The 14,282-nt window shown below is 38.4% G+C and overlaps 1 protein-coding gene across 3 annotated transcripts in view; it reads left to right on the top strand.

Annotated features, from left to right (window-relative positions):
• The window catches only part of AMMECR1 (AMMECR nuclear protein 1), a 132,470-nt gene extending 119,125 nt beyond the window's left edge, over positions 1 to 13,345 (top strand). For 2 of the 3 annotated variants that reach the window (XM_010388397.2, XM_010388406.2), the window contains 3 exons: positions 4,631 to 4,721; positions 6,120 to 6,216; positions 8,836 to 13,345. In XM_010388397.2, the coding sequence (XP_010386699.1) occupies positions 4,631 to 4,721; positions 6,120 to 6,216; positions 8,836 to 8,950 (303 nt within the window). In that variant the 3' untranslated portion in view covers positions 8,951 to 13,345. The remainder of the gene's footprint in view (positions 1 to 4,630; positions 4,722 to 6,119; positions 6,217 to 8,835) is intronic. The other variant, XR_004058287.1, reaches the window with a different exon arrangement.
• The last annotated feature ends 937 nt before the right edge of the window (positions 13,346 to 14,282 follow it).

The raw sequence follows: 14,282 nt of genomic DNA, 5'->3' as shown, positions 1-14,282 counted from the left end.
TTTTGTAGCGCTGGTTGTGGATTACAAGGCTAACACTTGCCTTATTAGACAGACTAGGGTACATTAAGCTTTGACTGTGCAATTACAAGGAATATAACATGGGAGAGGGTACTTTTAAAAAATGCTCTTGTTTTGACGGTCACTGCATTAGAGGATAATAGTTTTAAATGAAGCCACATTTCTAACACGGGACTAGATAACAAGGATAAATGAAATCTGCAGACAGTCTCAAACCTTCATTTTAGTCATTATTTATAATCTCTTCTCCTACCAAACCTTTTACTATGTAGCAAAATTGATTAATTTGTGTGTACCTCTTCTTTCTGTGACCACGTGCTGTCTGATAGAGGAGTGAAAAAATAGAGAAATGAACAAGAGCCGAAAGAGGATGGGGCTGAGGCCAGGTGGAGCTGGGGATCATAATCCCTAAACTGGATAATCAACCCCAGAATAATCAAGATATATTTTAGGGTCTTAACATTAATCTTGGTATTTAATCATTCTGAACAATGTTAAAAACAAAAGATTGTATAATAGCATTAATAAAAATCACTTGCTATGGAATGGTTCGGAATAAATATGGCTTTCTTTTTAGCATGAAATATGAATCTGTTGAACTGGTCTTAATGTTCTATCAGCAGGCACAAATACAGCTCTGCTTAATTCCATATCCTCTTATCTATAAGTCCTACATTTAATTTACTACCATTGGAGTTGATTTATAGCTTTGCTTAGCAAAAGTACAGTCTTGATTAAAAGAATATTATCGCAATTGATGGACCTCGAAAGCATTTTTTTCATAGACCATCTAGTAATTCTGAAAATGACCTGCAGCCGGGCGCGGTGGCTCAAGCCTGTAATCCCAGCACTTTGGGAGGCCGAGACAGGTGGATCACGAGGTCAGGAGATGGAGACCATCCTGGCTAACACGGTGAAACCCCGTCTCTACTAAAAAAATACAAAAAACTAGCCGGGCGAAGTGGCGGGCACCTGTAGTCCCAGCTACTCGGGAGGCTGAGGCAGGAGAATGGCGTAAACCCGGGAGGCGGAGCTTTCAGTGAGCTGAGATCCGGCCACTGCACTCCAGCCTGGGTGACAGAGCGAGACTCCGTCTCAAAAAAAAAGAAAAGAAAAGAAAAGAAAATGACCTGCAGACCCATAAGGCTAGATTTTCAAGTTTCCAGTTTTTACCGAAACTGGCTGGACTTCAAACACTGGCAGGATTAGTTAGGGGTATGTTTAGTGACATAGTATTCCCACATGCTGCCCCCTTATCCATACTTAGAAAGTTACTGTGGTAGAGTTTTAAAGATCTGCTTCGGGGAATCCCAGTTCCCTGGTTCGCTGATCATTTATCTAGTTTATAATTGCAACTATAGCCTTTGTCTCTTGGGATGTTGCTGGGCCAAAGGATTCTCCAATATGTATAAGGGAGGATTCAATTATTATGTATGAGGGTTACATTTTGGAGTTGTAGCTGTGACAGATGCCTCCCTGAAACAATATGGAATTAGTTTTGATGCTCATTTCATTGCAAAGCCAGTGATTTCCACCATTTGGCCAGAATTGGCCATTCTCCACAGTAGGCCATATTCTCCTTCTCCTGTTTTGATTGTGCAGTATGACTCTTTAGTGGCTTGTGGTTCTAGGAGTAAAGAAAATGCTGTTGCTCAAGAGGTGACAGAAAGAAAGCTATTATGCTTTGATTTTGTTACCATTCTCCTAATTCTGCTAACTGAAAAAAATGAGTCACTCTGGTTTGGGCTTTGTAGCTTTGTGGAGAGTATTTATGACCTATGAAAAAAGTTCATAAAAAGAATTCACTTTAAAACCACTATACTTACAGTTCAATTTACAGGGGTTTTCAATTGTTCAGAGTCATAGGAACCCAGAAAACAATTAAAAGTTGTAAATGTGGTACTAAATCAAAATTGGAGAATTTGGGTTTTTTTTTCTTATCAAATTTGATGTTAAGACCTTCTCAAAATGCAGAGTAAATAAAGCAGTCTTATTCGTGAGTAATTTTTGTTTTGGCCAATATATCCTTTGTATCCATACACACACAGCTTTATTGAGATACCATTCACATACCATACAATTAGTCTTAACTTCTTTTTTTTTTTTTTTTTTTTTTTGAGATGGAGTCTTGCTCTGTCGCCTAGGCTGGAGTGCAGTGGCCAATCTCCACTCACTGCAAGCTCCACCTCCCGGGTTCACGCCATTCTCCTGCCTCAGCCTCCCGTGTAGCTGGGACTACAGGCGCCCGCCACCGCGCCCGGCTAATTTTTTTTGTATTTTAGTAGAGACGGGGTTTCACCGTGTTAGCCAGGGTGGTCTCGATCTCCTGACCTCGTGATCCGCCCGTCTCGGCCTCCCAAAGTGCTGGGATTACAGGCGTGAACCACCGCGCCCGGCCTCTTAACTTCTTTTAATTGTTAAATTACTAGACATTAAAAATCTGACATTTTTGTTCAAGAACACAGGATGTACTCCTATAAAGAAAGGACTTAAGTGTCTAAATTACCCCCATTTACCTAAATCACTTTTAACAATCTTAGTATGTAGCCACAGTTTGTCAGAACTAGAATGCTTATTAGAAGTTATCTAGTTCAATTAGAATAAAAATTACCTGGGGAGCTGTTCTTTTTCCAAAATATATTTGTTGAAGCATGAAACCTCCTGAAATTCTGATAAACTTTGCAGACCTGCTCCCCACCCCTTGCCAGTTAAATATCATTAATTTTGTCTGACACTCTCATCTCACAGAGAGGGAGACATTCTTCCTATCACAATTTTGACTAGACACCTTAATAAACACCAAAATTCTTTTCAATTTTAACATGACAGATTTTTGATAAATAGAGTTGAAGATTCAAAATTCACTTCAGTGGATAATGGAGTATAAATTACTTATGCTGTATATTTTTTAAAAAACAAATTATGAGGAATCTGATATTGTCAAAGAAAAAAAATTCAAAGCTACTGATCAGGAAGTCAGTATACAGAAAATGTTGCAAATTTGTCATTGTCTCATCAGGCACTGGAGAGATTGGTAGATGTCCTTTATCCTGGAAATGCCTGATAGCTAAGCGCTCATATTTCTTCTCAGCTATACGTAGTTATTTCCCACATGGTATGGGAGGCAAGTATTGTGTTAGTTTTTAAACAGCTACCCTGGTCTCATTTTTAGTAGAAAGAGATTCATAAAAATACTGACATTAAATAGAAGAAATAGCCAGAGATGTGCTTTAATAAAAATAAAAAATAAAAAAAACATGAATTCTTCAGAAGATCTGACAGGCTGTAATGGATAGATGGGTGAAGACCTGGGGAAAGAATGAAATAAAATAAAAAATCCTAGAGGACTTTTTATTCCTGAAAAAATTAGAAAACTTGAGGCTGAGGGCAGAAGAAGCAAATAAGTTTTCATTGACCCCTTTTCCTCCTCTAGACCTTTACATCCATACACATGGAAAGTATAGAGGTCTATGACTTTACTCACCTGCTCTGAAAAGAAGCCTCCATCTTGGGTAATAATGTTTACCTGGTCTTACATCTGCATTCCAGTACCTTGCACAACCTGACCCTCCACTTGGGAACCATTGATCTGAGGCAACCACAGATCCAAGAGAACAGAATGGGGTCATTATGCTTTTGAAATTTTGTTTTTATTATCAGTGTTTACAAAGAAGTTAAAAACTTTTAATTTTGATCTTTAGACCTGTATACTATTCTTTGTGAGATATGAGGGGAAAGGACAGATTCCTTTCGATCATATGCTAATCAAAGGAAAAGCACATTATTTAAAAAAACATTAGCAAGCAATTGCTCACAGTTACTTAGAAGACTACCTTTTTAAGGGCATCACCACAAGCTCGTTTTACATGAAAAAGTTACATTGGTCTCTGGGCTAGTATATAAAGAGACTGTGCAATAATGCACTACAGTGAAGTAATTTGAAATCTTTATTCTTAAATTTAGTAGAGCTGTGTGAAGACAATGGTGTAGGTGGACAGTGAAGGTCTGCTACTACTCTAAGTCATAATGCGTTTTTAAAGAAATGCTATCTACACTGGGTGATGATGTAGGATCTGATTGTTTTCATTATTATATTTCAATCTTACCTGACTGTGTTTGCTTGCCTACATATAATTTAAGGTTTTAAAGGGAGTAGATAGTTTGGGAGGGGATCAGCACCAAAAGTTTTGGAACTTAATCAGAAGTGGTGAGTGTACCTGCAAAACAGGATGGTTGTTTGCTATCTCTTTGAAGCCAGTCACCTTTGTCTCTAGTTCCTCATTGGCATGAGCTACAATTTGGGAGTGGGGGCAGGATTTTTGCCATCAACCATCTTATTCTACACACAGCTTCAGAATAGTTGTTCCAGTTTTCCAAACACAGTATCATAGCCTAGTGCATGTTGGGCACATGCAAATCAATATTTTCCCTCTCCATGGCCATCATAATGGCCTTCAAATCCAAAGTCTAAGCTTTGGAAAGAGAAAACTGATACGTTCTTCTAAAAACAAGGGGAAAGGAAGAACTGCATTCTATTAAAAGTTAAGTTATAACCTTTTCTTTCTGATTCTATGAAGAAGACTGTACTAATAAAACTGCCAATTTCTTTCAGGTGGGTGTACATGGCATTAGAATAGAATTCATCAATGAAAAAGGATCAAAACGCACCGCCACCTACCTACCGGAGGTTGCAAAGGAGCAAGGTCATTGTTGTACTTTATTTCATGTGATCTGGTGAAGAATTTAAACAAATATACAAATTGAAATGCGACAGCTGACCTTGCAGTTATGTCTGATAATTGAACAGTGTCAAATTATAAGAAGTGACTCTTCCATCACTGCCACTGCAATGTCTGTATCAAGTCGGTGAAGTACTCACAGAAGTTGAATCCCTGCATTGAAGTTTGATGGCATAAACCCATAAGTGTATATTTTTTAAAAAGCAGAATTAATATTAGTTGGGTTTCATTTTAGGCAACAATTTGCTACTGATTTGAAGTGCCTTTTTCCCATATTCCATTGTGGCATAAACAAGCCTTTTGTTTGACAATCAGCCACATAGTTCTTTGTCATTTTAAGTATCAAATGTTTCATTCTTAGGTGGTTGCCATTACTCATCCTGCTAATATTAAAATTGTAGGTTTCCCATTAAGATTGGAGCATTGAGAAAACATGAAGTATTAGTGTTTTATATGCTTGGTCTATACTTCCTAACCAGAATTTTCCTATTTCACACATACAGCATAGACCCGTATGAACTAACATTGTAACACAGAGTAACTTTTCACTCTGTAGTATTTTATCCTTTCTTAGCAACTACTAAATTCTGGTTTTGTGTTGGTTGAAATGAATCTTTTATCTTGGGGAGCTTTTCTTCTCATCAGAAAGCATTTGTAATTTGGTTTCCCCATGTTAGTCTTATAAATGGGAGATACATAATAGCAAAATTTAATGCCATTAAATCCTCAGATCAGAAAGTCTTCAAGGCAGTTGCTTGAAGATTTATTTGGGTTGCTTTAGAAAATGTCTTAATCTCCTAGTATCATTAACTTTGTAAAGCATACATAAAAGATAGAGGGCCTCAGATACTAGTATACCATCCATGTTAGAACTAATAAAAATACCCTTGAATACTGCACACAAACTTGAATGGTTACAGAATTATAGAAGATACCATAAGAAACAACAATTACTGTGAGGTGGTGTGGGAGTCCTAAATATTGAGTTGGCAAAATGGCATATAGGCTTTCACTCCCTTTTAAAGATGTCGCTGTTAGAGGAAAGTACAGCAGATATAGTTTGTTACAGTCACGGCTGAGCAATTTCTGTCAGCCCCTTAGACCCCTTGACTTCGAATGTGAAGATAAAGGAGCCAATGTTGTTTGACACTGTGGATAGCTAGAATTTAAGGAGTGTGGTTGATGGCCCTGCTTTTGTAAAGGACAAAATCGTAGCTTTTCTGTGTGATTGTTTTTAGGACCAAAAGATTTGATGGCATTTGATGACAGTGATAGCTGACCTCTACAAAGTCATTTTGTATTTAATTAAAGGTATTTGTTACATGTGCTTGACTGATATTTTATCTGGTCAACTCTCTACAGGATGGGACCATATTCAGACCATAGACTCCTTATTGAGGAAAGGAGGATACAAAGCTCCAATTACTAATGAATTCAGGAAAACCATAAAACTGACCAGGTACAGAAGACATTTTCTAGCACAAGGCTAACCTGTACATTTTGATGTGTATGCCTATAACGCTTTGATTTCTTTGGTCTCTCTAACTACACTTCTCTTTTCTGAAACAGAGTGGAAATGAATGGCAAGGTCATACTGAGGGTGGATACAATGGAAGTCTGCTTGGTAGTAAAGCCTGTGTGATGTATGAGCCTATCTTTCCCATCTTTAGCTCTGTGTGATTACTCTGGCTTTTGTATGAGCAAGCCCTTGGAGACTGTAGACTACTTCATTGGAGAAAGTACTTGAATTAGCAATTGGCTAGCTTTTGACATTACTTCGCAGAACCCCAGGATTCTGATAAACAGTCCTCAAATTCAAATTTAACCTCAGAATTTTGGCAGTGATAGAAGTCTACCAAGAAAACTTGTTAGCTTGCTGAAAAACACAATTGAGCTAAACTCAAATGCTAAATAAATTTCAGCATGAAAAAATACGGATGCTTATTTAAAAAGGAAAAAAAAACATACACTTTAGGAAAATGGGCTGCTAGTTCCATTTATTTCAATTCCATAAAACTACATTGAATGCCTATAGTCTAAAAATGGCCTATTCTCAGCTCTGAGGAGTTAGAAATTCAGAAATACCTCCATCCCTGCTCTCCCTGAGTTCACAGTGGAGGCGAATAGAGGGGGCATGGACAAAAGTATTAATCTAAGGCAGAATATGATGGATAATACAAGATCGATTCCCATGAAATAGGGAAAGAGGAATTCTAAGAGGGTGGGAGGGGGATAACAGATAGTTTCAAAGAGGTCCGTTGGGGGCTGGGTTTGAAGAATGGGTGGAATATTTGACAGGCAGAGAGTGCGGGAGGAAAGGGATTCCCTTAAGGAAGACCTTGTGAGTCAAGGGTGGTGAAGTACAAAGCAAGTTCTGAGAATGCGAAATAGTCTGATTGGGCTGATCTTTCAGTGTAATAGAGAAGCTGATCATTAGAGGAAAATGTGGCCAGATGGTAGGTTGGGCAGACCATTGAGGGTCCTGAGTTCCAGAGTAACTAGTTTGGACCTGGTTCTATAGGCAATTGGTAGCTATTGAAGGATTTTAATCAGATGAGCTTGGGGAGGTATAAGAATGGAATTGGAAACAGGAAAATGAGCCAGGAAGCATTGGTATTATCTAAGAATCCGTGGCAGCAGTCCAAAAGAGGTGCAACAGGGGCCTTAACTAGAGCTGTGGCAGTGAGATGGGAAGAAAGGTGGGGATCGATATGAAAATAATGTGGAAGAAATGAAAGGACTGGGTCATCATTTAGAAATAAAGAAGGAAGTCAAGGCATTAATCTAGATAAAAGGGACCAAGGTAATCCCTTTAATCAAAGTAGGGACCACAAGAGGAGCATGTTAAGTTTATGCATTGACTTTGGATTTGAGGTGCTTCTTAGAATATCTATATAGAAATATCTAGTAGGTCAATGAAAATGTATGAGCTCATGGCTAGATATGATTGAAATTGTAAGGATAGGGTTCACTGTGGGGAGACAGTATAGAGTCAAAATAACCAAATACAGAAACATAACAAAATTCTGCAAGGCAGGGATAGGAGCATTCAGAGATAAGGAGCAATCTGAGAGGCAGGGGAGAACCAAGGGCATGTGGAGGTATAGAATCCTTAGCACCAGAGAGCTTAAGGGTATGATGAGCAAATGGAAAGGTCAAGCTGAGTCAGGGGAAGCCTTCTGACAGCTATTTCCATGGAAGGGTGGCAGCAGAAGCCAAAGAGCACTGAGCTGAGTAGTAGTGTGAGATGGGGATTGAAGGCAGAAAATATACACAACTATTTGAGAAATGTGGCAATGAAAAGAAAGCCCGACATGGGGAAAAGTGAGAGTTCAGGATACCAGAATTAAGAAAAGTTGTTTCTGTTGTTGTTACTTAATGGTAAGACCTAAGTAGATGTATGGACAGAGAAAAGAACAGTAAAAGAGGGAGAGGTGGAAGATTTCTGAAGAAAAATAATCAACAGAATTGAATGACATGCATACTCCTGTTAGAAAACTGGGGCTGGCCGGGCGCGGTGGCTCAAGCCTGTAATCCCAGCACTTTGGGAGGCCGAGACGGGTGGATCACGAGGTCAGGAGATCGAGACCATCCTGGCTAACACGGTGAAACCCCGTCTCTACTAAAAAAATACAAAAAACTAGCTGGGCAAGGTGGCAGGCGCCTGTAGTCCCAGCTACTTGGGAGGCTGAGGCAGGAGAATGGCGTGAACCTGGGAGGCGGAGCTTGCAGTGAGCTGAGATCCGGCCACTGCACTCCAGCCCGGGAGACAGAGCGAGACTCGGTCTCAAAAAAAAAAAAAAGGAAACTGGGGCTGAGGGGGCAATAAAAATTCTAAAAGAACAATTTAAACAAGGAGGTAGTAGAGTGCAAAGAGCACTGGACTCAGACTTTTGATTTCCAGGTTCTGATCTTAGCTTTGTTACTTACTATCTCTGTGACCTCGGGCAGTCACTGCTTCTCTCTGGGACCCCATTTCCTGATCTATAAAATTATCTCTAAGGTCCTTCCTAGCATGGACAATGGCATGTCACCTATTTCTCAATGTTAACTTTTCTCTTCCCTGACTTTCTTTCAGATATCGTAGTGAAAAGATGACCCTGAGCTATGCTGAATACCTTGCTCATCGTCAGCATCATCATTTCCAAAATGGCATTGGGCATCCCCTTCCGCCATACAACCATTATTCCTGACACTGAGCCGCACAACCAGTCACTGGGCCTCTCTGCAGACCTCTTCCCAGGAGACCCTACACCTTCTTGGTCTAGCTATCTCTTTTACTGTACCATTTTATGATGATAGTTTCCGTTGCCATGGTGAAGCTTCGACATCGTCAATTAAGATCATCATGGTAACGGGTAGAAAAATGGCATTTGTTAAGATCCCGTTTTATTATTTTAGATCATTGATTTTTTTTTTTGCAGCATATGTAATTTTGGGTTTTTTTCCTTCCAATATTATGTAGAATTTTGCTTTGCTATCTCAGTCAGGTTTCTGTTTTTCTGTTCTCTTTGCCTTTCTTCCTGTTTTGCTTTCTGTTTTCCTTCTTCCTTCCCATTTTCCTTCTTCCTTCCCTCCCTCCCTTCCTTTGACTGTGGATGGAAGAAAGCGTGCAGTTTTTAGGGATTTTACTTAGGTTTGTCTTTAGTCTTCCTCAGTAAGATAGTTGTTTTTTGATACCTGAGTTTGGGATTCATTCATATCAAATTCAGTTATTTGTATATTACTCTTGATTTTTGTCTGAAATTCACTTTGCTATGACAGCTTAGTAGTTGGGTCTTCACTCCTTAAGTATATGTTTTTCCCATGGTGAAAATATATGAACTTTAGTTCTAGTAGTGAGCATTCAAAGGTCCGTGATAGGGCTTGTCACAGAGAGAGAGAAATCATTTATCCCTAGTGTGCTGGTTATCATAGAAGAGACTGCCTCACCACTTTATACAGCCAATTTGCAAACTAAAACACTGTTTTGAGAAGGTACAAACTACCTTTCAAAAAGGCTACAGGAAACATTTTTATGAGCAGCAAATATTAGGAAGAGAGCAGATACAGAATTCAGTGCCTTTGAGAAGAATATAATTAAGTGGAATTAAGAGGGGTTAGAAAAAAGGCAATTTAGAAAAATATTCTTGTAAAATTTTATTGTTTCTATATGTGAAACAGAAGATTAGACAAATTCCTTACTCTTAAGTATTTTTTTAAGGTGAAAAAAATTATTTTGAGCAAATAACCAAAAAGAGACATTTGTCTATTTTATATTAATTTAAATTTGTTAGCTCTAGGTTTCAGTAAGTCATGATTGGCTAGAGTCCATTTTAGCTACCATCTAAAGATATGGTAAAGATAATTTAGTGAAACAAAAGTTCATATTTGTCATGATTTCAGATATGTTTGTCATGGGGACAATACTAGAGTTTTAGAGATACTATAAAATAGCTTGAATCTCTTTCTGCACTACATACTTTTGATAGAAACACATTTACTACATTGATGTTATGTCACACCTGTGAAAATGGAGTTGGCATTCAGATGTGCTATAGTAAGAGCCCAGCTCGTCTGCAAGGACAGTCTTCCCATGATGCATACAAAGATAACTTACTGATGTAGATAGGAGGTCCATACATATATCCCCAGGAAAAATGACAGATTATTCTGGAGGAAGATGACCTTCATTTTGTGGTATATGTGTGTGTGTCTGTGTGTCTGTGTGTGTGTGTGTGTGTGTGTGTGGTATATATATACATACCACCCACACACACCCCTTTGGAAAAATATATATAATTTTTTCAAATAGGAAGCCAACATATCAAGTGATGAATTAAAGTATGCTGCAGAATATATATTCTAAAACTATAAAAAATGTCGGTGAATATCAAAGTGATATAGCTTATACATATAGTTACTGTGACAAGTGACAGACTGCTAGTTCAGAATTCGAAAATCCTTTCTTAGTTTGTGAGATAATGGGCTAAATTCCTTCTGCTTGCCACTGGGGCACAGCAAACTGCTTTAGTTTTTGATGAGAGTTCTTAGAAGTTTGTTGGTATTCCTTCATCCACAGCATCCATTGTTGAAATAACCATTTTCAGTTGTGATGCCTTAACTAAGAAGCCAATTGTTAGCCTGAAACGCAGTCTTGGTAGCCAGTTTCAATGAAGCTAGAGATTAGTCAGAAAAAGTTAGCTGTTGGGCTTTAGAAAGGGATTTCGAGTCCTGTCATTTCTACTTGGGAGCATTTTGGAGCAGATTAGTCTTTCAGTATAAAAACAAGTGGCTACCTGATGGAAACTTTTCTTACCCTTATAGGGAAACTGAGCACAAGCTGAATGATATTGTCTGCTGCAAAAAAAAAAAAAAAAAAGAAAAAAAAGAAAAAAAAGAAAAAGAAAAAAAGGTAAATAAAACAAGCAAACTGAAGAAAGACAAAATAGACCAATATTATCGTGAAATCCATCTTAACCATCATCTCATCAGTTCAACAGGCTCCTCATCCTGGGTGAGCTTATGGTTAGAAGTTTTTTTTTTAGCAAAGATTTATTACATACATAGATGTGTGTGTGTGCATATACTTATACATACATACATACATACATATATGTGTGTTTATGTATTTAACGGTGCTAATCAATCTTGAGCAGGTCACGTGACTGGTCATGCGGACTCTAAAATCATATCAGATTTTTTAAAATCCTTGATATATGCAGATGTTATACAGATTTTCTTAGCAGTGTAATAATGTTATACTGAAGAAATAACCATCCTGCAGGCTTCAAAGGACGAGGTCAGCAATATTTCCCAACATGGCTTGGGGGAAAAGGATAGTTTTGTCTCCTTTTGTATTCAAGTAATGCAAAGTGCATTTTTGTCTCTAAGTAGCTTTTGACTAAAAGACTTTGTAGTGTAAAGGGTGTTATACAAACTGTAATGGTGTGCTTCAAACAAATGCTAGACCCTTTCACCTTTGTCGTATATACAAAGCTGTTCATTATGTGGTATGAATTAACTTTGAACATGTTGAAATATGTAGCATGTCTTTAACTCAGACAAAGATTCTAATTGCACAGGTTGTGTTCTAGCCAGTTGTGATTTATTTGTTCAGAAACACAAATGTGAATTGCACTCTTATCATCAGAATATTGTATGAGTTCAGTGATCTTGAAACAGCTCAGAAGTAATACTTGAACTTCATTTGAGTAGCACAAAGTTTACATAGCCCCTTTTAAATGTTAATTCGTTCCATTTAAGTTTTCCGTTTTCAGATGCAACTGGGTATTTTTCCTCTTGGAAATAGTACGTACTTTGCTTTGGTATGTAGCAAAAGGCTTCCATTTCTGGAAGGGTTTTCTTGTTCTTAAACAAGGTCAGCCAGGTACCAGATTCTAAAAGAACAAATTGTCCCCCACCCCTCAAGTGGCCTTCTGACTGCACGAGAATGTGCTACTACCCTCTGTAGTCTCCCTTAACATGAGAGGTCAGTGAAATTGATGGAGGAAGTGCAAGGCTTGCTTCCCCTCACCCTTAAAGCTTAAAGCAGTTATAAGATTTTCAGTCCAGCACATACAGTCCCAATGCCCAGCACACCGGAAGTTTGTATACTGGCCTCTTATCTTGTCTTCGTATGTGGAGGAAATTTGAAACTGTCATCTGGAATAGGTTCCATCTCTTATGTGTGTTAGATCAAACCAAAGAAGCCCCCAGCCATGCCCAAATGCTGCTTCAAAAGCCTGCCTTCCAGTCCTTACAAAAACCTTGCAGGATTAAATGTGTTAACTTTTTTATTTTTGTACAGTTTCTAAGTGATTTTTGCTAGTGATGTTAAAATGAATTAAGTTTATTTGAGGGGTGTGAGCACCTCCTCCATTTAAATAAACTGGTGACTTTCCTTTTATTTTTTAAAAGTGGAAACCCATTGTGTGCCTCTCGATTTAAGGGTTTCTGATGACATTATTCTTAAGACCAGCATTGATCCTTTATATACAAAGATATGTTTTCCTTGTTTTTTATTGCTATTTCAGAAGAAAATGAACCTTTTATTTTGCTCTACCCAGTAACTGCGCTGGTACATAGACGCACTGAGCAAACAAACTTTTGTAACCACCTCTGACTACTTTTGTATATCAAAGTTGATTACTTTTGAAATATTTGGATCTAGTTTCTAAGTTATTTTAGTGTTTTATATGTTCCCCAAAATTACTTTGAATCTGTCACCAGCATAATGAGTTCTTGGTGATACAATGGTGAGACTTGTAATGAGCAAAAAGCTACCTGGAGTAGCTCCTCTTTTCCTTCTTTCTTAGTAACCTGTTTTTTGATTACCGTAAGACATCACAGATTACCTGAAACCCCTTCCAGTATAACTAGGCCCTCCTTCCTTCCACATTTAATTGCTTAATAGTTTGAAGAAACTATTGGAAATGGGCATTTTATATGACATGTATGGCTTTAAAATATTAAATATGAGCAAAAAGAAAAAATATGAGAAGGTTTATGTGGGTCTGTAAGGTATGGCTGTGGAAAGATATTGTAGTAGTTTTGACACTATTGTTATTACCTTTAAAATCATTTACCCAATAAAATGTTAAAACCGAGTTATTTTGTGTTTCTTTTTTAAGTTTAACCTCTCTCATCATAGGATCTTGGTCTCGTCAGTACTTCTTACTAAAAGGTTAACAGCTGAAGGCTCTGAAGGAATACAGTTAGGAACAGATACTGATTTATTGCCAAACTAGCACTTGGGAAACCTTACCTGCTTGTAGCCACTCCCTGCCATATGATTTGCCAATGTCATCCTTTTGCCTATCTCTGAATCCTGGCTTGCTGATACAGATTAGCCTTTATTTGGACACCCTAACGTGGCCACATTGATCCTTTAGGGATCCTTCAGATCCTTTGCCACGGAACTCAGACAAACATCAGACTTGAATTCTGGAGGGAGCTTAGCTGTGCTTAGGTCCGCTCCGAATTCCTTCCAAATCAGTCAGTGGTTATTGGGCATTTCCTCTTTGTGAGCTGGTGAGGGGGAGCAGCAGTGCTATTCAGTGAAATCATCTGATGTGGGGGCCCTTTCTCCTACCATCAAGGCTTGCCCATTTTCTGAGTACAGGACAGAGTCTGAAAATGCTCAAGATGTGGTCACCCAGAGCTTGTACGTACTCATACACACACTAGGCATACCACACACTTACACTTATTACCAGCTATTTTTTCCAGTTCCAGAGTGGTACCCCCAACTTGGGCTTGGTGGAAACACTCGGAGTGTAGGGTAGGGCAACTGGTGCTACTGACTTTCAAGGGCCAGATAAGAGCCTATGTCAAGAAAGGAATCTCTTGGGGTGCTGCCTCTGCCTACTGTTGCCTTATCCCTTTCTCTATGGAAAGGCTACCAAGGACATTGTTGAAATACCTCTGGCTCTTTCTAAAACATTTGCTGTCTCACGCACATTTCAAGATTAGTTGCTAGTTGAATATATCCAGGACGATTTTCTGTTACATTGCCCCAAAGCCCTGGTAACTATGTAAATTTTA

Source organism: Rhinopithecus roxellana, chromosome 7 (assembly GCF_007565055.1).
Source record: "Rhinopithecus roxellana isolate Shanxi Qingling chromosome 7, ASM756505v1, whole genome shotgun sequence".
In the NCBI taxonomy this organism is placed as follows: domain Eukaryota; kingdom Metazoa; phylum Chordata; class Mammalia; order Primates; family Cercopithecidae; genus Rhinopithecus; species Rhinopithecus roxellana.
The sequence above is the reverse complement of the archived record's forward strand: the minus strand, read 5'-3'. Positions and strand labels throughout refer to the sequence as shown.